This window comes from Sceloporus undulatus, chromosome 6 (genome assembly GCF_019175285.1).
Source record: "Sceloporus undulatus isolate JIND9_A2432 ecotype Alabama chromosome 6, SceUnd_v1.1, whole genome shotgun sequence".
NCBI lineage: Eukaryota > Metazoa > Chordata > Lepidosauria > Squamata > Phrynosomatidae > Sceloporus > Sceloporus undulatus.
Genome location: NC_056527.1, coordinates 110,328,007 through 110,352,788, shown reverse-complemented (window position 1 = coordinate 110,352,788; position 24,782 = coordinate 110,328,007). Strand labels below are relative to the sequence as shown.

The window sequence follows — 24,782 nt, the reverse complement described above, 5'->3', positions numbered from 1 at the left end:
TACATAAACACTGAGTCCAGAACAACTTTTCAAAGCTTTGACTTTGAACCATGACATTATCTTGAGAATTTAATAAATGATCACCAGTTTTGCTGCCTCATATATAGTAGGAGTATTCTTTGTTTTCCACTCTGCTTACATTGGTGTTGTTCGACCCGAAGATCCTAAAAGAAGGGTTTTCTTGGTGAGATTTATTCAGAGGGCGTTTGTCTTTGGTCAAGAAAGTGTGACTTGCCCAGGGTCACCCAGTGGGTATCCATGGCCGAATGGGGATTTGAGTCCTAGTCCAACACTCAAACCACTACACCATGCTGACATATTTATTTGCAAATAATACAGATATTGCAAAATCATTCCATTCAATGCTCAGTCCTCTAAAAGGAAACTGAACATTGTGAAACTGATCCTGCAATTCTCAGATCTCATAGGGAGCATATAACAAAACCTTAAGTCAATTTTTTTTAAAAAAAAAAACTATTCAATGTTTGAATTCAAAGCATTGTAAATTCTAAAACTGAGCTGTAAAAATTTTATTTTAAAATTCACTCCTTGCTGGTAGTTTTGAAAATGGGTGAGAAACCCATGGCCCTCACATAACCCCCAACCAATGTGCTGTGAAGGATATTGGGACTTCTAGTCCAACATCACCCAGACGATACCAAGTAGAAAACAATATGATTACCCTGTTCAGTGTTTTTCATTCTATTATTTCCTACCCCAAAAGGAAAACACTGAACAAGGAAGAACTTCCATAAACAAAAACATTCTAGAAGCATTTTGTAGAATGTTGGCAGAAGCGTGTTCACAAAAACCAAGGAAAGGAAATGCAGAAGCACATTCAGAAGAAGCGAGGAAAAGGAATGATCATTTTCGAACAAGCAATAAAGATGTTCTGCTTTTATTTTTTTATTATTTTAAACGATTAGTCATGCCTCATTTTAGAGAGGAATATCCGCCATTAGTGAAGTAAATGTCACATGCTCCGTCTCTCTCTTGTGAATAAGTTCATTATTCAGCCTTGCTGGTATTGCAGTTTTATGAAGGTTTCGTTCCTCCTGACCCCTCTGGGCACAAACGGTGTTGGTTTAAGAGATGATTCAGTGACATAGGAAGTGATGCAAGAGGTCCTCCCGTCGTGTGGGCTTCTCCCTGACTCAGTGCCATTCTTGGCCTCCCATGCTGCAGGGCCAACTATGTATGCTAACCTTATCATACCCTTCCAACATTTCATCAATGGAAACTGGGACACCTATGGCCCAGCAGCATCAGAGTGTGGTGACGATGGCAAACGTTACTACTGAGCAAGAACAGACAAGCTAGGAAAGGCTGCAACCGTTTGCTTTTGCCTTAGCCTACCAAAAAGAGCAAGATTCCACCTCCTTTCTCCCTACCTTGCCAAGTTAACTTAGTGCAAACTATTTTTGCACTTTGAACACAGTTTGCAGCAACAGAAGTAAGCCCAAAGACAAAGGGGGAAAGTGGAGGGAAGAAAGAGAAAGTGGAACAAGTGGGATGACAAATTAATCTGAAGATGATTAAAGTGAAAGGAATGTTAATATATTTATTAAAATTAACACTGTTCACAAGCAAGGCCCACAGAGGCTTTGGCACTGCAAAGATTTGGACCCCAGGAATTTTGACCCCAACCCCAGAAAACATATCCAGGGTAGCTGTGCTGGCCATATAGCAAAGTACAGTAACATCCAAAATCCACAAAACAGTGATATTTTTACTGAGACAACAAAAATGCACAATTTTTAAATACTATTGCCTGATGAAGGAGCCAGTGGAGCTTCAAAAGTTTACAACATGTATTTTGTGCATTTGGGGTGTTATTGAACTTCTCCTCAGCCTTTCTTGCAGGGGCAATAGGAAATGTCATATATTGGGGCAGTGCAAGTATCTCCAGCTCTCTAGGCTTCACCCTGGGAGGGAAACCACCCTTCCCAATTTGTGTATCAACTGCATCAGTTGTGCAATTCTGGCACACCTGGACTGAAGTTGGGCAACTGTCTTTGAACAAACAGAGACTTCATGATGAAATGCAGTCGTCTATGAAATGGAGCACTCCAAAAGCAGATTGACTCAAAGATTATCAAATGGGTTTGCATGCCTTGTGCCCAAGCATTCCTCTGTTGGGACATGGTGAGTCACTAACAAATGACAGGAAATTTCTTCATCTGATGGTGATTTTTCTATTGCTTTTGGGATGAATCCACTACTATTTAACCTTCTCTTGAAAAGATTTGAGAGAACAAATACAGGAAGCAAAGCAGAAACACAAAGTACTGATAGAAGTATCCTCTCTATTCAACACAGTCTCATATTTTAAGCTATAAAGTAGCCAGAAGTGCTGCCAAAAAACATGTGATCTGACTTCACTTTTGAGGAGTGGAAAGTGCACATGTACCCCATACATATCAGAACATTAAGTAGAATACTGCTGTGGGTCTTATACAAGTAAATCATATAAATTTGTCTGGGAGTGAAACTTAGAAAATATATGGCTTTTGTAAAGATGGATTTGCAAAGAAATATGGATTTATCTAAAATTTTCAGATTTTACTCTTGTTCACTTTTCCTCCCTTGCTTTGTGAGGGGAGAAAATGAAAATGTTAGTAAATTTCTAGCAGGGACAAGGGTAGAAGGTAGTTAAATGATCCGTTTCAGATTCATGAAAGGAACAGTGGAAGAGAAGATTCCACACATCAATAGTAGTAGTAGGAATCATGTGGAAACCCTCCCCCACGTGTTGTTGCACTGTAACTCCCAGTGTTCCTCCTCACTGGAACTGTTGGTTAAGTTTGCTGGGAAATGTGCTTCAGCAACATCTGGAGGGCCACATGTTTGCCACATAAGGTCTTATCCCTAGTTTGCCCAACTTGGTGACCAGCTGGGTGAGTTTAGATTACAACTGCCATCATCCCAAGCCTGGGGGCTGGGAATAATGGGAGTTGTCATCCAAACATATCCTGAAGCCTGCCATGTGGTGGAAGGCAGGCTTATATCAATGAGAGGTTGTCTTCCATTCCTAGAGAGTTGAGTTTCCTCCATTTCTCTACCTTCTTCTTCACACACTAGATCTAGCCAGTGCTGTGAAGAGACACTCCCTTACAGAGCACCTCACCTCTGCCCAGACATATCAGTGTCACCCTGTTGGTGTGTTCAGACAGAACAGGTTTTTCTCATCTGCTTATTTGTTTCTTTCTCTCTAAGCCAACTTACCATCTCCAAGCGGTGCATTTGAACAGGGATTCAAAATGATGCACCCCTGAAAATTGGAAACCAAGTTGCTGGAAGCTTCTGAGTGTCATTCAACTCCCATTGTGTCATGCTGACCTTTATTCCCCCTCGTAGAGCAGATCAGATTGCAAAACATAAGTCATGTCTAATTGGGATCCTTTGAGTATTCCAAGTTGCACAACCTTGGTACTAAGACTAATTTTGTTATGATTGCATGGATCTGTAGGAAAGCCAATCCGTTTGGGTTGATGCAAAACAGTTTTGCTGTTGGAATGACCTTAAACAGTAAGAGTTTGCTGTAGGGCTTCCTAGAGGACCCGGAGCAACCTGCTGTCTCTCTACTTCAGCATCTCCTGCTTGCACAATGGGAGCATTGAAGGCCCACCTATGCACTTTGGTTTTGGTATCCATGAAGCCATATTCTGTTCACACAATCCCTGCTTTAGCATGTAACCCAATGTCATTTAGATTTAGGGTTGCCAAGGAACAGGACTTCTGAACCTTTAACAGTTTTGTAGAAGACAACAGGAGTTTCCAGTAGGTCTTGCACATGATGCACACAGCAGGTGATACACACAGCCCCTGCTAAATACCCTTCTTTTACACAACTATGAAAAGTACAGGAGTCCAGCCCCTTATTTCATCTGGCAACTCTAAGTGTCCTTGATTTCAGTGGGATGAACTAGCACCATCTATCCTGTGCTGACATCTCCTAGGTGACATGCAAACTTCAGGGTAAATAAACTTGCCAGTAACATTATTAAGCTAGGCATGAATTATTTAAACAAGGGTGTGAGGCATAATTTGGCCCTACTGGGCTTCCCCTATATACCAATTTGCATGGATTCCACCACCCCATTTTAAAGGTTGAGGTGCATCCTCTCAGGCTATAAGATGCTCTGGACTAGCAATTCCTATTTTTGCCAATGTGCCAGGGACCAGAACTAAATTTGTGGCTTTAAGATGCTCTGGACTAGCAATTACTATTTTTGCGAGTGTGCCAGGGACCAGAATTAAATTTGGGCCCATTGGCTACAACTTGTTTCTTTCTTTCCTGGAAACTTTGCTGACAACTGGCAACCAATGGTTCAGAGACCAGCATGTCTAGACCACCAATCTGTAGCACTGTTCCAAAATTTAGTTACTTGCAATTAGACATTAAAGCTAAAATGTGCTGAGAGGGGGTACCAGTCGTTCATCTTTGGCTACACCTACTGCCCAAATAATTGGAAGACTATAATGCTTGACAAAGCTGAAGACTGTAGGAAAAGAGGAAGGGGATATTACAAGTGGATGGACTCAATCAAGGAAGCCATGGCCCTGAGTTTACAAGGGTGTTAACAGGGTCTTTCATTCGTAATATCAAGTCAAAACCAATCTGATGGCACATAGCAATAAGTACCACTGGAATGTAATTGTCAATCTGAAATTCAGTCCAGTTAACTAAAAGTAGTTCCTCACTCTTGAATAAGGCTGCATCTGCACTGCAGAATGAATGCAGTTTCATGCCGCTTTAACTGCCATGGCTCAGTGCTATGGAAATCTGGGATTTGCCATTTTGTGAGATATTTAGCCTTCTCTGTCACAACAAAGTACAAAACCCAGGATTCCATAGAAAGTTAAAACAGTATCAAATTGCATGATTTTTGCAGTGCAGCTGCAGCCCAAGTAGGGTTCTACATTGCAGAAGCAAATCATTAACTTTTAAAAACCTGCATTAGAAAGATAATTTTATCACAGAGGTCAACAACTGTGACAAGCCCAAAGCCCTGCTTTCTCCCTGGGATCCTCTTGCAGCCCACAAACTGTCAAAAATTCCCTCAAATTGAATTCCCTCCATGTCCACTTCTGGTCTTGAAAAATGTGCATTTTTGATGTCAAGCGATGTGAAGGGAGGAAAGCAAAACCTATTTAAAGGGTGAATCACCTCTCCTGGAGGCTTCCAAAACATACAATTCATCCTTTTATTGGCCAGGAAAAAGGCAAACATCTTTGAGTTTCGATTAAAGTGTTGTTGTTTTTCAGTGAAAATGGTGGTCAACAAGTCTGAGAGCACTGAGGACCATGAGAAAAGCATTGGAGGCCAGATGTGGTCCCAGTAGTGCACTTTGTCCTTGGTTTCTCAATTCTTGGACAGGTTCAAGACTATCCAGACATGTATCCATACCTCTGGGCAAGACATTAGCATTGGGTCATGCCACTATGTGGTCTTGTCCATGCATCCTGAGCCATAGGGACTACAGGTTACCAATGCATCCCTGACTAGAACATTTAAGATCAAATACTCAATCATGTCCCAAAGTACCCCAAGCAACTAGCGCCTCCCCCCAATGATACGGGAAGACGTGATACAATGACTACATTGGGATTTTTAAATATAAAAATCATTGTTTTAATAGAAATCACAAACACTTTTGAGAAAAATACACCAACACACACCAACCTACACACAGCAGCACTCAAAAGCTTCCAACAGGTTGTAGAAAGATATTTGAGAACATAGCACAGCCAAAAATCCATTTCAAACCAGACCACTGGATCTCCAGAGGTGTGTTTTCCCTACATTTTCCAGTTAACTCTCCTAATACTATAAACCTCCAGGTATCAATGCAGGCAAGATCAGAACCTTTATTCTCTGGAAAGAATTGCAAGTGGGGAGTTACAGGTAACTAACTAGAGCTAAAGGTATTTTCAGGTAAAGACAACAGTTGTGAGAGGGTTTCCCTTTGGTATAACAGGAATACCTAAAGCCCACACGATTAATTTTAGTTCAAGTGAACAAACCCTACTTGTGTTCCCTTACACCAAAGGTGCACAACTCTGGCAGATCTGGCACTGAAATTGTTTCCTCTAACCACATTTGGTGGAGAAAGAGTGACAGTTCTGTTTTGGAAAAACTTATTTTTTATGATAAATAAAACAAGAGGGGGTCCTAAACTCTGCATGCTTCTAGGAGACTAGTCTCTTTTGAGGTGGGGGGGGGTCAGAGAAAGGTGGTCCATGGAGTCGGGAGGGGTTTGAAACATACAAACAGCTTTGGGGAACTGCATGCTGTCCCAGAACTGCATTTTGCTCACTTCTGCCCAACATCCCCAGGTAGCCAATAGTTTTACTGGGGTACCTCTATAAACAGAAAGGAGAGGTTACTTCTGCTACGAAAGAAATTCACAGTTCTCAGAAACAGACATTCTTCCCTACAACCTCAAGAGCAAAAGCAAGACTCTGAATCATAGAATTTCCTTCTCTGTTGAGACAGAGATGTCAAAAGAATAACATCCTTAAAATTCTGAAATATATAATCAAGGCCTATAGGGACAAAGGCATACAATAAAACAGGCCCTGACAAAGGCACTCTTGATTGCTGGGAGAAGCCTCATAACATATTTTCAGCCACATTAACAATACAACAGGGCCTAAATGTGCTAAAGGCAGCAAAGCCTTCTGATCTTGGAAGCTTAACAAGGTGAGCACTAGTTAGCACTTGGATAGGAGACCCCCAATCTCCTGTAGGCTATATTTCAGGGGAAGGAAATGGCAAAACCATCTCCACGTATTGCTTGCCTAAGAAAACCCAATGAAATTTATCATGTACAAAGTGGTCCCTGGGATGGCACAATGGGAGCGCCTTCTATGCACAATGTACAACTTTCAGTGAGTGCACACTATAATTGCTGCCCATGCAATTTGATAGTGGAGGAACTCAGAATGCCCCTATTCTACAAAAGCCATGGTTGTCTTATAGAGGTGGGTTTGCTGTTGTATGCCTTCAAGTCAAGGCAAACCTATCACAGGATTTTCCTGGCAAGTTTCTTCAGAGAGTGTTTGCTATTGCCATCTTCTGAGGCTGAGAGAGTTTGACTTCCCCAGGATCAACCAGTGGATTTCATGGCTGAGCAGGGATTTGAACTCTGTACTCCAGAGTCATAGTCCAATGCTCAAACCACTACACCACGCTAGCTCTCCAGCAGTGTAGAGATGCTGCATGGGCATTATCTTGAGCTACCTTCCTAAACAACCCTGGTCGGTAGGTCCACCCTCAAAAGAAACAGTGCCACTTGTCAGTTCACACCTGCAAGAAGGCAAACTTTTTAGCAAGACAGGCACAGACTAGGAGTCTGCACTCTGAAGTGGCTAGAAGAATTTTCTGTTCCACAAAGAACAGCAAGAGGGAAGAGGTTAAATGGGCTGAAATACTGTGACCTAGAAAAAGGAGCAGACACTCTGATTTTTGTGTATATACAGTGGGGCCTCCGCATACGCGGACTTTTTATAAGTGGCTTTGAGCATACGCGCTCAAGCCGCTGGGTGCACGCGGGACAGAAGGGGCAGCGCGTCCCATTCAGTTGAATGGGCGGGCGCCCGTTGCACCCCGCGCACCTTCGCGCCGCCGTGCACGAGCCCCATTGTTTACAATGGGGCTCGAGCATAGGCGGAAATCGCCATACGCGGCGGGATCCGGAACGGATCCCCCGCATATGGCAAGGTTCCACTGTATATTGGTATAAAAGCTATCAATAAAGAAAACTGAGAGGAAGAGAATCAACTCGTTTGAAATGTGATGCTGGAGGAGAGTTCTACAAATTCCATGGCCTGCTGCAAATCAAGCCTGAATTCATACCAGAAGCTAAAATGACTAGACTGAGGCTATCGTACTTTGGCCCCATCATTAAACAACGTGACTCATTAGAAAAGGCAACCATGCTTGGAAAAGTGGGAGACAGTAGGAAAAGAGGAAGACCACGTTGCAAGTGGATAGGTTCAGTCAAGGAAGCCACAGCCCTGAGTTTGTTGATGACAGGGTGTCTTGGAGGTCTCTCACTTATAAGTCAAAGCTGATTTGATGGCAAATACCAATTGACTCTATGCCACAAGTCTGGACAGGCTATTGACTACAACACTAAAGAGGAATCTCATCCAGGCTAGAAACATTGCTCTTTTAAGAGCAGACTGTTGCCCTCCTTCAAAACAACTTCAATCACTGTAATACAAACTTGGTGTGTGTGTGGGAGGGGGAACACTTGTGCCTTCTTTTGGATGACAACATCGCGGCTGTAGCCCCAAGTGAGTCCTTAAAAGGTAAGCCTTATTTCTACATGGAGCTTACATATACATGTAAGAACATATACATGTGAGAGAAGAAACCCCAATCAGTCCCCAAAGTACTAAGGCCAGCCATTCCCAGATTCTCCTGAACATTGGTTTGGACAACCACAGTAGTAGTCATTTAAGGAAGGGACTTTAGCTCATCAGCAGAGCACATAGCATAGAGATGTGGGCAACTGTGGCTCTCCCAGATGTCTTTGAGTACAACTCCCATTATCACTCACTATTGGTTAATCTGCCGAAGGCTGATAGAAGTTGCAGCCCAAAAAATATGTGATGCCCCACACATCATCCACCCTAAGCTAAATCCCTGGCGTTTCCAGTTAAAGGAACTCAGGAAGAGTCTCTAGCCAAGGTTTTAAGGTGCTGCAGCCAGCTTGAACAAACAGGAATGGACTAAATGGAGCACTATAGAGCAGCTACTGCCCACAAGATGACCCTCTGTTACAATCCAGGTCTTTCAAGGGGCTAAGAACAAAGTGAACTACAGCTTTGTTTACAGTTAGCCCTCCATATCTATGAATTCCTTATTCACAGATTCAACCATCCACTGTTTGAAATATAAATATATATTCTAAATTAAACCTTGATTTTGCCATTTTATGTTAGGGACACCATTTTACTATTCCACTGTATTTAATGGGACTTGAGCATCCATGGATTTTGGTATCCACAGGGCGTCCTGGAATCAAACCCCAGCAGATACCAAGGGCCCGTTTGTATTACTTGTGTGTTTTTGAATGATTTCTTCCTTCAAATGTTTGCCCCCTCAAACAGCTCTTGATACCCTAGGTGTGAAACGTAATATCCATACTTTAGGCTATGAGGTAAGGTAGACACAGTGAGGGGTCAGGAGGGAGTTTGCTTGCCACCTGTTTTCAAGAGAACAGGTAACACAAAGACACGCACGCACACACACTTAGTGTTGTTACTGCACTTATTTCTTGGGACAGCTTTCATTCCTGCTTGCCACAACACACCCAACACAAGGTGACACAGGTGTTAGCACCACCATGTCAAACATTTCTGGGAAATGACTCCTGTCTGAATACTAGCCAAGTTCAGCTTTTGCTTCCAAACAAAAGATGCAGGCACTGCGGTAACAATTCCCAGCTGGAGTAGTTGGGAAGGCAAACAGACCAGTCGTGAACATCTCAAGTTGGCTCAGCCCTTGCTGGATTTGTTTCTCCTTCCCACATCAAGCCAAAGGTCTTTTTAAAGGAAGAAGAAAATGGCACACAGGAGTCTAGATTTTCATGCATCCTGGAGATCCGGAATGTCAGACAGGATCATAGGAGAGCCTAGTTGGAGTTCTTGCTGGAGAGACTCCATGTCAGCTGGGTTCATACGATGGACTTCCAGCCAGTCAGCGAGAAGGGAGGCCGAAAGTGGGGCAGAATCACCTTGGCTAATCCAGTTGTAGGCGAGACAGATCAAGAAAAGAATAAGACAAAGCAAATTATGAGCTGTTGACCTAGTTTCCTCCCTTCTTCTCCATTCTCTGTTCAATTTTATTCATTAATTCCATTTATATCCTGCCAAGGGACTCAAGACAGCTTACAAAATTTAAAATAAAAGTTCAGCTAAAACAAAAGGTACTATACAAACATTTTTTAACAAAATTAAGTATCAGTTCTGTTTTTTTAAAAAAAAAACATACGGGTTGAGTCTCCTTTATCTGAAATTCTAAAATCTGAAATATTCCAAAATTGTCCACACGGGTGACTAAGATAGCGATACCTTTGATTTTGGTGGTTCACTGTTTGCAAACTTTCACAGAAAATTATTTAAAATATTGTGTTAAAAAATTGCCTTCGGGCTATGTGTACAAGGTGTACACGAAATATGAATGGATTTCATGTGTAGACTAAGGCCGCATCTCCAAGAAAGCTCATTGTGTATCTGCAAATATTCCAAAATCCTAAAAAATCAACCCAAGTGATACAGGGAAAAGAGAGTTACAAAATTCTAGTTCTTGAACTAAATTGCTGCTTTAGTTGCTGCATGATCGAGTCTATATAACTTGCCAGTACTGCCTTTCTGTCACTCTTAAGAAAGACCAGTATGACCTGTTTGCACCCATACTTCACTCCAGAGCCCAAAAAAGCTCAGGAAAAATATTTATGATCTAATTGGAACTGACAATCATCTATGGATCTTCAAATTACATTGTGCAGGTTCCCCTTTTAGTTCTCAGCTAAAAAGCCCAAAGCTTTTGTGTCAGAACAAATATCTGAACAGCTAAGCCAACAGCAGCCATAAAAAAAACCTGTGATCTCTCTACACAGGCCTATAATGCCACTGTCCTCACCTGGGGCAAGAGCAGGCTGTAAACCTGCTAATCCCAAGTAAAAGTGATTGCTCATAAACATATGCACATCCAGTCGGCACTCCCTATCCACAGATTTTTTTATCCATGGATTCAAGCATCCATGGCTTGAAAATATTCCAAAAAAGTATAAATTCCAAATAGCAAACCTTGATTTTCCATTTTATATAAGGGACACCATTTTGTTGTGCCACTATATTTAATGGGACTTGAGCATCCACGGATTTTGTTATCCACAGGGGGTCCTGGAACCAAACTCAAGTGGATAACAAGGGCCCATTGTATTTCAACCACTAGCTCCCTGTGTCATTTTTGAAGCCCAGCTAGACAGGCCTCTTACCTCTCTCTGTTCTCTCCCACCATATCGAAAGACTGGTTCAGAAATTCTTCCAAGTCAAACCCAACCCCGTAGCCAGCACCACTGCCTTTTGGTGTGCCAGAGAAGACAGGAGGCAGGAGATCTTCCACCTGGAATTAAGAAAAAGTGAACTCATTCCTCATGCAAAGATCAGCACATGATAACACTATCAAAGGCCAGCTGAGGAGTGGGGATGCTCTGCAGGATTTGACCCACGCTCTCGTACCAAGCAAGACAGACCTTGCACCGTGGAAGCTATCTAAACAACTCTGAAGAAAACATGCCATTGGTTATAGCACTGTGCATCAAAACAGTTGGTGCAAAAAGAAAAGACATAGTTGCAATCTATTAAAATCATAGAATCATAGAGGTGGAAGAAACCACAAGGGCCATCAGTCCAACCCCTGCCATGCAGGAACTCTCAATCAAAGTATACTCGACAGATGGCCATCAAGCCTCTGTTTAAAGACCTCCAAAGAGGGAGACTCAACTACTCTCCGAGGAAATCTATGGGACAAGTTAATTGAGCCTAGCTGAATCCTATTTATTTCAATCAGAATTCAATCACAATTAATAGCATCCAGATCAGAACTACAGACAGCTCTAATGTGGAGTGGTTGAGATGCTTCTTCTTGCCTACAATGTCCATCAGTTTTAGCCAATAAAGTCAATAGCAAAGGACTGTGGGAATTGTCCAAAAACATCTGGAAGATCACAGATGATGATGTTGTGTGCCTTGAAGTCATTTCCAACTAATGCGAACCTATCACAGGGGCCAAGTGGGGAATCAAACCCTGATCTCCAGGGTAGTAGTCCAACGTTCAAATCACAATCATGCTGGCTCCCAGACTACAGATGCCCACTCCTAATTTAAGGTACTGGTGAGCACACTTCAGAGCCTGTGGAGCTATACTGCCATTTTTTGTGCCTCCTCACAGGAACACAGTCAAACGTTCATGCTTGCCATTGCAATGAGCAGAAGTGACATTATGCTACTCCTAGGGCCTGAGCAGATGGGGCAGGATAGCACGATACATAAGACACACCTACAACTTTTCCACCTACAGTTATAGTTCAGGACACAAATGCTACTAATGAATAAAGTGTTTCTAAACAAATTTCTAGCCATTAAAACTGCAAGGCTAAGTATGAGAACAAAAATTTACTAAACTCTCTGAGGCGGTGACTGTATTAGTCCTATGTAAGATTCCTTACATAGCCCTGTGATTTGTGCATGTTCTGAAAAATACAAGCATCCTCAAAGGGACATAAATGGTAAAACTGCCTGAAAACATGGTGTTTTACTCTACACTAGCTGACACCCTTCAGAGTAAATTTTATATATCCAAGATCTGTTAAAAATGTGGCATTAATCAATTATTTATATAAAATATATTAATTTTTGAGAGCTAGTATGGCATAGTGGTTTGAGTGTTGGGCTATGACTCTGGAGACCAGAGTTCAATTCCCCACTTGACCATGAAACTCACTAGGTGACCTTGGACAAGTCACAGGGGAAAGAAGTGGCAAACTGAACAAGTCTTGCCAAGAAAATTCTGTGATAGGGTCGCCAAAAAAAACAACAACTTGAAGGCACACAACAACAAATGCAGCAAAAAAACCCACACAACACCTGCCCCCCAAAAAACAGCAAAAAGAATTGGCATGACATCCCTTCTGGTGTATCCCCCCCTCCCCTCCAAGCTGTGTGCAGAGGCAAACATTGGTCTCCACACTCAGCACAGTTGCCCACTTCTCATCTGTAGTGTGATGTATAGTCCCTGGGCCCACAGGAAGAACTGAACACAAGCCATTACTTGGGATTTAGAGAGCTGCTGTGTCACCACATTGATATCTGGAGGCTCCAAAGGCAGTCCTGAGGCTGACTGGTGCTGGGCAGGACCTCTTCCTGCTGATGGTGGTGATGATGTGTCTTCAACCACTCCCTGTGGTGGTGGTGGTGGGAGCTCAGGCTTGCCCATCTCTGCCAGAAACAAAGGCTGCTCCATGGAAGCCCTAAAACTCACTGTTTGTTCCAGTAGCGTGCCACTAGAAGGTACCATCTCTGGCTGTGTCACTGGCACCTGTCCAGCCACAGCCCAGCTCTCAGGCTGGGGGACGCCACTCCAGGTGTTCAAGGCTGCAACACCATAGGGGGTTTGGAAGATCTGACCAGGGGTATACTTGACACTTAGGAGGCACTCCGGTTTGGAAGGAATGGCTTTTTGGCAAGCTGGGGTGGCAACCAGGAATGGGGCAGCCTGAGTTTGGAAAAAATGAACATTGGTATTGGACCTCTGAACCGGACCCACAGGAACAATAGTGAGCTTGGGTCCCATTGTAGGCACCCCCTTGTCTGAGACAGCAAGAAAGTCAGGCGGTGCAGGGGTGTTGCCAGAAGGGGTAGGGGAGATACGGCAAGTGGAGGGAGCCTGAGGTGGCAAAGGGTTGCCAGAAGGGACTGGAGGCAGGTTGTGGCTGGCAGTGGTTGTCTGTAGGAGAACTGCAGAGCCATTCTGAGCTGGCTTGCTTTGAGTACGGTCCACCATTTTGGTCCATCTTTCCAGAAGGTTCCGATCATTCTCTGTAAGCATGTCCTTGTGTTCTCGCTCTTTCTCCTTCTTCTGTTTCTCACGCTCCTTGGCTCTTTCCTGACGGCGTTTGCGCTTCTCTTCTCGCTCCCGTTGGCGCTCCTTCGCTGTCACTGGCCTTCGGATATCAGATGTCTCCAAGACAGATGATGGTGTATCTGAGGAACCAAGAGGGATGCTTTTTAAAAAATGCATTTGTTCTCCATTCTAAACACATCAACTAGCTGATCCAGTTCACATGACACTTTGTTTACTCCCTCACACCAAACGTTTCCAACTTATCTTTGCACTTATTATGGAGGGCAGAAGATGTGGACTTCAAGGCCATTTCTGAAAGTGGGGACTGCTAGGCTCACTCCCAAATTACATTCCCCGCCCCAAAAATAACAGCACGCCTGTTCAGGTGATGTGGGGAAAGCAATTTGACTATATTTCTGGGTTGTGTCAGGCCTAGGAAAGATCTTTATTCAAGAAGGAAGTACACAAGTTGAGTTCCAATTTAATACGTGTTTGAAAAACTGTCTCTCTTGGTCTTAAACTAACCCAGGATTGAAAAACATGGCACACTTGCATCCCATGAGCCCTAGGGGGCATGGCAGGTGGGTGCAGGCCTCCATAGTCCTATAGGGGCCAGTGCACATCTCACTCCACACAACTGGCAACCCCAACCTGAGGGTGTATATGTGCTCTCTTACATCTCTTCCTATTTACTCCAGTTTTGAAGACTAAATGGATTTCACCCATATATTTCACCTTTCCATTAAAATACCCAGAAGCTTCTACAACTGGTAAGAAAAATTCACTACACTTCAAGTATGCCTAAGAATTTCAAATTAAGTTGAACTATTTCAAATTAAATTAGAACAAATCCCAAGATCTCCAATTAATAACTCCACACAGACCGCTTCGCTGGATAGATTCTATAAACCATACAGCTCAAAGGCAAGACCAGCATCAGAGTTTGGAAAATCAGCATCAGAGCTTGGAAAAGTTTTTGGTTTTTTGGACAATTTTTTGGGTCAGAAATAAATGCATATATATTTTTCCTCTTCTTCTTTTTGTCTTCACAACCCTTAATTTAGGTGTTTTTAAGAAAGAATGAAGAGCCAGCATGATGTAGTGGTTTTGGCGTTGGACTTTGACTCTGGAGAGCAGGGTTCAATTCCCAGCTTGGCCATGAATGAGTGGCCTTGGGCAAGTCACACTCTCTCAGCCTCAGGGGAATCAATAGCAAACCTCTTCTGAACAAATCTTGCCAAGCAAACCCCATAATAGGCTCGTCATAGGGTCACCATAAATTGGAAAATACTTGAAGGCACATATCACACACAAGGAAGAATGCCTTAAATGATTGTCATGGCACAGTGCAGAGCTTAACCCAGATCTCCCAAATCCCAGTCCTCTAACTGTTGCACTACAATGTCTTTCCATCTTAAATCCATTGACTAACTGTCCTAGTTCACATGACACCTTTTGTCACTCCCTCATACCAAACCTTTCCAAATTACCTTTGTTCTTATTCCGAAGCGCAGATTTTAAGATAACCGCCTTGAGGGCAGCCTTAGTGTCATCTGAGATGGCTCCTTCCCTCTTAGGAGGAGCTATGGGAGCTTCTGCTTCAGCCTTCACCTCATGCTGTACCACAGCTGTGGTTGTGACGGGTGAAGTGAGGTCAATTGTCTCCGTCAAGGAGCAGGGGACAGGAGATGCCATTGCATAGTCACCATCTCCCATTCTAGGTGAACCAGCACTGGGCATATCTACATCATGGCAGTAGAGAAGCTGCATTTGGCTGGTATCATCCCCATAACCCCCGCCAATGGCAGCAGGCCTCAAGGCTGGCTTGAAACTGATCTGGCGCCGGATGCCCTCTCGACGCTCATGGAAATCATTGATCTCACCCACGATGGCTTCCTTGATCTGCTCCTTGGTGAGCACCTGTTTGTCAAAATCAAAATCAAAAGCTGGGACGCAGTCAGGCTCATCATCTGGGTCATGATATTTGGCCAGGAAGGGGTGATTCAGGGCCTCCACCACGTATATGCGTTCACGGGGATCAAAGCGCAGCATCTTTGAGAGCAAAGACAAGGCCTTACGGTCAGCATTCTGGTAGAGGGCCTCCCATGGCACCGGCTGGCGCGATGGCAGGCTCTGGATGTAGGCCCGTACCCGGTCAGCCCCAATGGAGTGAACCACTTTGGCTGGCGGGGTACCTAGGACGGTGATGATGAGCTGTAACTGGTGGATGTAATTCTTCCCTGGAAAGAGCTGCTTCCGCCCAAGCATCTCAGCAAAAATGCACCCAACTGACCACATGTCTATGGCCTGGGTATATTCATGGAGAGAGAGCATCAGCTCAGGGGCCCTGTACCAGCGGGTAGCCACATACTCCGTCATGAAGTACTTGTACTCATCTGGCTTGGTGCAAAGACCTCGGGCCATGCCAAAGTCCCCAATCTTAAGTTCGCAGTTCTCATTGATGAGCAGATTGCTAGGCTTGAGGTCCCGATGGATGACATTGGCTGAATGGATGTACTTGAGGCCCCGCAAGAGCTGGTAGAGAAAGTAACGGACGTGCTCCAAGGTAAGAGGCTGAGAGGAATGGATGATCTGATGCAGGTCGCTCTCCATCAAGTCCAGCACCACATACCTGATAGAAGACAAGCAAGACATTTAAGAAGAGAACCTGGGGAACTCTTTAGTCATGGTACTCAGTGGGTCTTCTTGGGCCAGACACAGACAGACACTCTCACTCACACTCTCTCGCCTAGACATGGACTGTGAGTTAGGAGATAACAGGTTCTTGTCCCCACTGAGCCATAAAAACTTACTGGGTGGCTTTGGGCCTATCACTTTCAATCTACACTACCTCACAGAGTTGTTACAAAGTTAAAGTAAAGGAGGAAAGCCATTAAAGTGCCAGGAACTCAATGGAAGCAAGACAAGATACAAAGATAACAAATATATAATACAGCCAATCGACTTCATCAAGTTGTTATGAGGAGAAAGCTTATGAAGCTAGGAGAATTATGCATGCCACTTGAGATCCTTAGAGGAATGGCAAGATAAAAATATGATGGGACAGAAGGAAAAGACAGATAATACAATCTGAATATAGATGAACAGTCCTTTGTAAATGAAAGGAGAGTAAAAGAACAGAAGAAACTGGCCATGTTATGAGAAATTCATTAATTGAATTCATACTCCATCTCCAAGGAGCTCAAGACTGGCTTTCTCATCCCATATTGTCACCTATGAGATAGGTTAGGCTGTATGAGAATAAAAATGGTCCAAAGTTGGCCAGTGAACTTAATTGTCAAGTTGGCAGCTGAATCTGAATCTCCCAGGCCTAATACCTGTACTAAGCACTGCATGATGTTCATGTCAGCCAGGCCAGGGAGGCACTGTCTTTGGTGGAAAGACCAGCAACCCAAAGGATATGAAACCAGGCCTGGGAACTAAGAAGATTTCTTCCATCTAACAGGCACCCAAAACTAGTCACCCAGAACATCCAAGTGACATCCTGAACTTTCTGAAAGGTTACCCAGGACCTGCCCATTTTCACCCAAGATGTCAACCCATCCATAAAAAGAAGACATATCATCAAAGGACTAGGTCACAAATCAGGGCATTAACTCATTAAAAAAATTTGTTGTCACTGAGGGAGAATGGCTCAATGCAATTTCCAAAGGGCTTGTGCTGCTATAGAGGGCAGGTTTGGAAATGCTGCAATTCCCATCAGCCCTAACTAGTGACCTAGAGTGACTGTTCAACTTCTTGAAGCCGATTCAAGTGTGCATGGGCAAATACAAATGTTGTACAGACCTTCAGAAGTTTTAGCACTTTAGTACTCCCAGCATCTCTTGCTATTGAAACTTAGCAGCTGGAATAGAGAGTGCCAGCTCAGTCTTCTCCTTGACATGCTAGCTTTTCACATGTAGGAAATATTTGCTGTTCTCTGAACAGAACTCTGGGAATGTAGAGGAGAAGCACTTACACAGATTTGAACTCAGCATAAGGCACAGAGGGTTTTAGGATGTCCTTGATAGCGATTATGTTGTCATGCTTGAAATGTTTAAGGATCTTCAGCTCGCGCAATGTGCGCTTGGCATTCATCACCACGTCAAAGGCATTGGGGATTTTCTTGATCGCCACCTGCTGGCCTGATAAAAGGGAAGAAAAATGTTAAAGAATCTGGAGTTCTAATCAGTGCATATCTCTTACAATTCTATGTGTCACATCGTCACTTCCTGATCTTCCCAACCATCAACTCATTGCTCACTATGCATTTCCCCACCACAACAACATTTAACTGTGAGAATACCTGGCCTAAAGTCTTCCATCAAACTTCATGCTCATGCAACAACTGAAACCAGACAATCCCACTGCCAGAAACAAATTAAAAATGACCAGGTTTGCTTATTCACATGTCTGTTTGGTTAAAATGGAGGAAGGAATCTTTCCTGCCTTGTCTTTCTAATACCAAGATATGCCTTCTCTCTAAATTCTACTGTATATATACAGTACTTTATACTAAAACATGATTTATATTATTATTATTATTATTATCCTTTATTTATAAAGCGCTGTAAATTTATTATTAAATTTATTATTTATTATAATATTAACCATGGTTTGTTGTTTAAGGTCCAAAACACACCGCAGAAAAATCCAGGTAGAGACTGCTTTAGCTGCCCTGGCTCACTGTTAGGGAATCGTAGTAATCGTAGTTTATTGTGGCACCGGAACTATCTGACAGAGAAGGTTAAATGTCTCACAAAACTACAGTTCCCAGAATTCCCTAGCATTGAGCCAGGACAGTCAAAGCAGTCTCGAACAGGATTATTTCTGAAGTGTGTTTTGGACCTTAGTCAGGAACTGTTTGAAATATGACTAAACCAATCAGTTTTGTTTTTTCTCGCTTCTGATGTGTATATTGCCTAGAAAGTTCTGAAAAGTTTTAGGGGCTCTCAGCTCAGTTGCTAGTGCAAATTGAGTCAGTGTGATTTACATAACTGATTACTTCCCATTCAGCAACAGATTATGGTCTGAACTGTACTGTAGTTTGATTAGCAATTAGATTTAGGCCACAACTCCTAGGTTACAACTGGCCATCGCTGGCTGGGGATTCTAAGAATTATAATCCTAAAAACCTCTGGTATTACCTCCAGTATGAGAAGTACCATACTTCTGAATGCTATTTGCCATGAAAATGAGCAGGAAGATGCTCCTTGTGGGCTTCCCATAAGCATCTGCTTGTGTACTATAAGAACATAATGCTTAACTAAATAGCTTTTTGATTTGGTCTGGCATGGCTCTTACATTCCTATGTTAAAAGGAAGTTTCTGGGCCTCTCCATTGCATAGATATTTTTTTAAAGTCCATGATACTTGCAGATAAACTTTGAATGAAAAATGTGCGTAAATTTACAGCGCTTTATAAATAAAGGTTAATAATAATAATAATAATAATAACAATCAATAACTGATAAAGTGGCCTAAACATCCTAAAGGCACCAGATCCTGTCTGATCTTGGAAGCTAAGCAGGATCAGCTCTGATTAGTACTCGGATGGGGACTGCCAACAAATGCCAGGTGCTGCAAGTTATGTTTCAGAGGAAGGAACTGGCAAAACCATCTTTGAGTATTCCTTGCCAATGAAAACCTCATGAAATGCATGGGGTCACCATAAGTTGACAGGGAATTGAAGGCACATTCATAAACACAAACAAACACACACACACACACACACACTTTCTTGTCCACAAGGAACTGGCAAAATACATGATGAAAGGTGGTATGCAAATATGTATATTTCTCTCTCTCTCTCTCTCTCTTTACAAGGTACTAAATCTAGGCTTCTATGGGACAGCACAATATAATCCAAGTATTAGTGGAAAATATGCCATCAGTACATACTTGGTTGTTATGTCCCTGCAAGTCGTTTCTGACTTATAGCAACCCTGTAACAGAATTTTCTTGGCAAGGGTTTTTTTACTTTGCCTTCCTCTGAGGCTGAGAGAGTGTAATGCTCAAACCACTGCATCACATACTACTAGTCCCCTTACATGAGGTCTTCCATGGCCTACCCCTTTATGGCCTAGAAGCAAAATGGAGTATATCAATTTCCATCCACCATGCTGTCCTCACACACCTGTGTCCTTACGAAGTGCTGAGCTGACCACACCATATGCTCCGGTGCCAATCGTCTCAATAACTTCATATTCATCCCCCACCTCAAAGGTGACATCGAAGGAACGAGCCTTCAAGATGGCTAGATTCTTGGCTGCCACAGTGGCTTGATGAGTTGGTTCCTGTTTTGCTTGGCCTTGAGCTGCTTCCTCCCCTTCATCCTCTATTGGTGGTTCTGCCATGGTCCTGTAACTTTCTATCACAAAATTTAAAAACAACAAATGTGAGTCCAACTCTTACGCACAAGCCTACCTGCCCCCACATGTCACCTTCAAGAACCTTCCTTGATGTCTATTTTTCTCCTTCATAGGATATGTGACAGTTGGTCACATAGTACCGGTCCTATGTATTAGTGGCACTCACGTGTTCTCTCTCAAGGATATGTCCCCACATTGCTTCATTTCTAATATATAGTGGAATTTCTTTGGTGCATCTGAGTATGTCTTGCCCATCAAGATCCCTCCTGTGTGCACAAAACGTTTGCTATTCAGTTTTCATTTTATTTTTTTTACCATTTCGGTGTGGGTGCTTATTTACTTGAAATATATCCCACATTTCTGTCAACCAAGGATGGAGGATGAAAGCTTCTTTCTCATATCAGGACCCTTGACAGACTGGAAGGAGATACAGAGTTAGCCCACCATGGGTTCATTATGCATGGATTCAACCATGCCCGGCTTCAAAATATTTTAAAATATATATATATTCCAGAGAGCAAACACTGATTTTGCTATTTTATATAAGGGACACCATTTTACTATGCTATTGTATTTAATGGGACTTGAGCATCCACAAATCTTGGCAACCACAATGGATATCAAGGGCCCACTGTATTTCATGTAAACAGTTCACTAATGCCACATCTATAACAGATCATGGGTATATAAAATTTATTTTAGGCAATCTACTGTTTTGTCTGGTAACTAATTTTAATTGATATACTTGACAGTTATACAAATTATTTTACAACAAACAGAGAAATAAGATCAATTGGTAGACAGAAAGCAGATCAGGATAAAGAACAGAAAACTTAACAGTGAAGGGACTATCCCTTATGTCAGAAACTGTAATGTTTGACACTGCTTTAACTGCCCTGGCTCCTCCCTATGCAATTCTGGCATTTGTAGCTGAACCTAAGCTCTCTGACAGAGAAGGCTAAATCTCTCACCAAACTACAAATCCCAAAATCCATAGCATTGAGCCAATGCAGTTAAAGTCTGCACTATAGATGCAGCCAACATTTGTGGAACTGACAAAGCAAGGCTGTCATCAAAACTGGTACATTGTTGGACATAGAAAACGAGGGGAGATCTTATGGCACACACCCAGATCAAAAAGTAGATTATTATGAGATGAGCAGAAGAAAGGGAATTGTCGCTTCCCACAAATCAGTTGCAATAGCACACTGAGGTGAAGAAACAGGTTGCTCTACCTTTAGAGGTGGTCCCCATTGCAAGAAAAACAGGGAATATTATGGAATACAAAGGGAAGAAGGGCTGCCATCATGTTCAGGGGAAGAATGGGAAATGTGAATTGCACTGTTATTTTAAATGGTAAACTGCTCTGATTCCTAATTTTGGGGGGAAAGTGGGATATAAATATGATGACGATTATGATGATGATGTGGAGATGAGACTCTGCGACTACATGGAGGAGAAGAACAGGAGATGTTATGAGGCAGAGATGGATTCTTGAGAGCCTTGTTATGGAAGAAGCCTGTCTTCAGAGACATCGCCTTCTTAGTCAGCAAAAGGGATTTTGGAGCAAAAGGGATCTTATTATCACTTCTCAGCCTTTTGACTAAAATCAAGTGTAGCAAAAGGGATCCAGCAGCAAAAAAGTCTGCATGCAAAAGGGATCTTGCAGCAAAAAGTCAGCACGCAAAAGAGATCTTGTAGCAAAGTCAGTATGCAAAAGGGATCTTCAAGTAAAAAGTCAATATACAAAAGGGATCCAACAGCAACAAAGCCAGCAGACAAAAGGGATCTTGCCCAAAAGGTCAGCATGCAAAAGGGATCTTCAAGAGTCAACATACAAAGGGGATCCAGGAGCAACAAAGTCAGCAAGCAAAAGGGGATCCAGCAGCAAAATGTCAACATGCAAAAGGGATCTTCAATTAAAAAAGAGTCAGCATGTAAAAGGGATCTAGCAGCCACATAAAGGACCCCCAGTATGGCAGAGATCAGGAAAGGAGAGGATGGAGAGAAACTGAGGGGGCTGCCCTTCATCTAGAGATGGAGAGGGAGGGACTGCATTATAGGATGGGGAATAAAATCTGTCCTGGGAGGGAAGGATTGTACACCATGGAAAAGAAAAGGGAAAGGAGAGATGCACACCTTGGGTGACACTTTTCCCCTTCTGCTTCCTAGGGAAAGAGGATTCTCACCTGCTGCAATGGGAGCAAAGGCACCGAGAAGCCCTTTGGAGGACCGGGGCGGTTCCCTCTCTGGTCCGCCACTCCCTCCTCTTCCCCCTCCCTTCCCTGCCTGCTTCCTCTGTTCTAGCTCTAGCTCTCCTCCTCCAAGGTACCCGGATGTTAGGGCTTCGACTCCTTCTCGGCCAATCAGGACTCAGGGAGGCGTGGCCACGGCGGCGAAGTTGAGGAGAGGGAAGGACTGTGCCTACCTTGCGTGGGCTTTTTTTCTTTGAAGACCAAGTCCCACCCCTCTCCTTACTCTGAGCCAATCGGAAAGCGCGGAAGGAGGGAGGGAGCCAATGAAAAGCGTCGGAAGAGAAAACTAGGGAAAAGGAGGCGAGGCTCCTCATGAGGGATAACTGGCAGACAAAAGCTCTGCTTTCTTTCCTTCATTTCTCTGTGGAACTTCTGTCAGTCACTGCAAGTGTCCAAAAGCACAGGCCTCAGTCCTTCCCCTCATTATTAAATTATATCCCATTCCCCTAATAATAATAATAAATTATGCCCCATTCTTGTTTAAATAAGCTTTATCAGCTGTATAAATAAGAGTTATAGGCTTGATAAACTGTAAAAAATAAGCTTTATAAGCTTAATGAATAAGTTTTATAAACCAAATAAGAGTTATAGGCTTGATAAACTGCATAAATAAGCTTTATAAGATTAATAAATAAGCTTTATAAACTAAATAGGTGTTATAGGCTTTATGAACTGTGTAAATAAGCTTTATAAGCTTTATAAACTAAATAAGCATTATAAACTTTATAAGCTTTATAAACTGAATGAATATATTTTATATTTATTTTATAAATAAATAAATAAGATTTATAAGCTTTATGAACTGTAAATAAGCTCTATAAGCTTTGTAAACTATTAATAAACTTTGTAACTAAATAAGCTTTATAAACTAAATAAGCATTTTAGGCTTTATAAACTGCATAAATAAGCTTTATAAATTACATAAATAAGGTTTATAAACCTAATAAATAAACTTTATAAGCTTTATAAACCAAATAAGCATGATAGGCTTTATAAACTGTATAAATAAGCTTTATAAACAGTGAATCAGCTTAATAAATAAATCATTAAATAAGCTTTATAAATAAATAAATAAATAAGCTGAATAAATAAGCTTTGTAAATTGAATAAATGAGCTTTATAACACCACCTTGAGTCTCTATATTGTGAAAAGGCAGGACATCAATAAAATAACAATAGTTTTTTTGTGGGTTTTTCAGGCTATAATAATATACTCCAAGGCTTTAATATCACTACTTCATCTGAAGAATGGGATTTATCTCCACCAATGCTAAGATAGAGGAATTCTGGCTGGAATAAAACAAAATGCATAGATATAAAATGGGGGACACCTGGCTTAAGGAGACTACGTGTGAAAGGGATCTAGGAGTCCAAATAGACCACAAGTGGAAAAAGAGTCAACAGTGTGATGCAGCAGCTAAAAAGGCCAATGTTCTTGGCTGCATCAATAGACGTATAATGTCTAGATTAAGTGACGTAATAGTCCCATGGATGAAGTGGAATTGACCCCTCATTTCCTGTCATTTGGTATTATCGGAACATCCCATTAATGCACTTCCACTTCACTGACAGGACATAAATAGGGTCAGCGCAATCGTTGACTAGAAGGTGGATGAAGACATAGCATACGCTGTGCCTCAAGTTTAAAGAACCCTTTAACTCAACATTGCCCAACTTGTTTCCTTCCAGGTGTTTTGTACCTCGGCTCAGGGACATCACTAGGGGGGTGCAGGCTTCACTGGCTGATACCCCAAGTGAGAAAATGGCACTGGTCCCCAAACACTGAAGGCATGGGGTAGGTGCAGATCAGTGGGTGCAGAAAGGAGAGACTTGCTCACAGTCACTGTCAAGGAGTGAGGCAAGTGTCTTCTGACACTGAGCCTTGCAGCCATGAACTCCTACCCTTCCTGCACCTTCCTTTTCTGCCTGGCCAGCAGCCCTTCTAGACCACAGGTGGGTAGGAAAGCAAGGTGGAAATATGGAGTTGGCGCCACCACTACTGTCCATCTCTTCAGGGGTTACCTGCACCCCAAAGCGATTGAGAGTAGCAACAGCGGTGGTGGCATAAACATGGATTTGTCACCACCTCTGCTGCTGCCTGCCACTTCCAAGGGTCACAAGCACCCTGAAGAGATGGGCAGTGATAGCAGCAGTGGCAGCAGCAAAAACATAATTATTCGTTTTATTTCATTATTATTACTGAAAATAATTTTGTGGGGGTGTGTATTAAAAAATGATGCGTACTGGGTGTCAAATGTGCTAGGTATGCCACTGTTTCAGCTCCCATTAGTCTTCAACATTGGCTATGCCAGGTGATGAAAGATGCAGTGCAAAACATGTGAAGGGTGCTGCATCTATGAAGGCTGCCTCAATTTGTTCCCCCAAATCTATTCATTCATCACCACTAGGAAAACCAACAATCCACTTTTCCCATGCTTCCCTATGCGCAGAAACCCTTGGCCTGGAAACCTCTTTTATGTGGATTTCTAACAACCACAGAGGTTTAAAAAAAACA

At 42.6% G+C, this 24,782-nt stretch overlaps 1 protein-coding gene across 2 annotated transcripts; it reads right to left on the bottom strand.

Annotated features, from left to right (window-relative positions):
• Positions 1–8,942: 8,942 nt before the first annotated feature.
• Positions 8,943–22,334, bottom strand: MAPK7 (mitogen-activated protein kinase 7). 2 transcript variants are annotated; one of them, XM_042476852.1, is made up of 7 exons: positions 22,202–22,334; positions 19,778–20,011; positions 17,622–17,787; positions 15,133–16,274; positions 12,851–13,782; positions 11,016–11,143; positions 8,943–9,754 (listed from the first exon to the last, which is right to left on the bottom strand). In XM_042476852.1, the coding sequence occupies exons 2-7, from the start codon at positions 19,995–19,997 to the stop codon at positions 9,601–9,603; spliced, it is 2,742 nt and encodes a 913-aa protein (XP_042332786.1). In that variant the 5' UTR covers positions 19,998–20,011; positions 22,202–22,334; the 3' UTR covers positions 8,943–9,600. The 2 variants fall into 2 exon arrangements, with proteins under 2 accessions (XP_042332786.1, XP_042332785.1); XM_042476851.1 differs by having other exon boundaries at positions 22,152–22,285.
• Positions 22,335–24,782: the final 2,448 nt, after the last annotated feature.

What these genes read in the sequence shown, in the direction of transcription:
- MAPK7 (XM_042476852.1), bottom strand. Translation starts at nt 19,997, where the DNA reads ATGGCAGAACCACCAATAGAGGATGAAGGGGAGGAAGCAGCTCAAGGC. An exon ending in GCTTCGGAATAAGAACAAAG is followed by an intron (nt 13,783 to 15,132) that starts GTAATTTGGAAA and finishes TTGGTTCCTCAG; the next exon opens with ATACACCATCATCTGTCTTG. An exon ending in AGCAGCTCTCTAAATCCCAA is followed by an intron (nt 11,144 to 12,850) that starts GTAATGGCTTGT and finishes TCTTAATTCCAG; the next exon opens with GTGGAAGATCTCCTGCCTCC.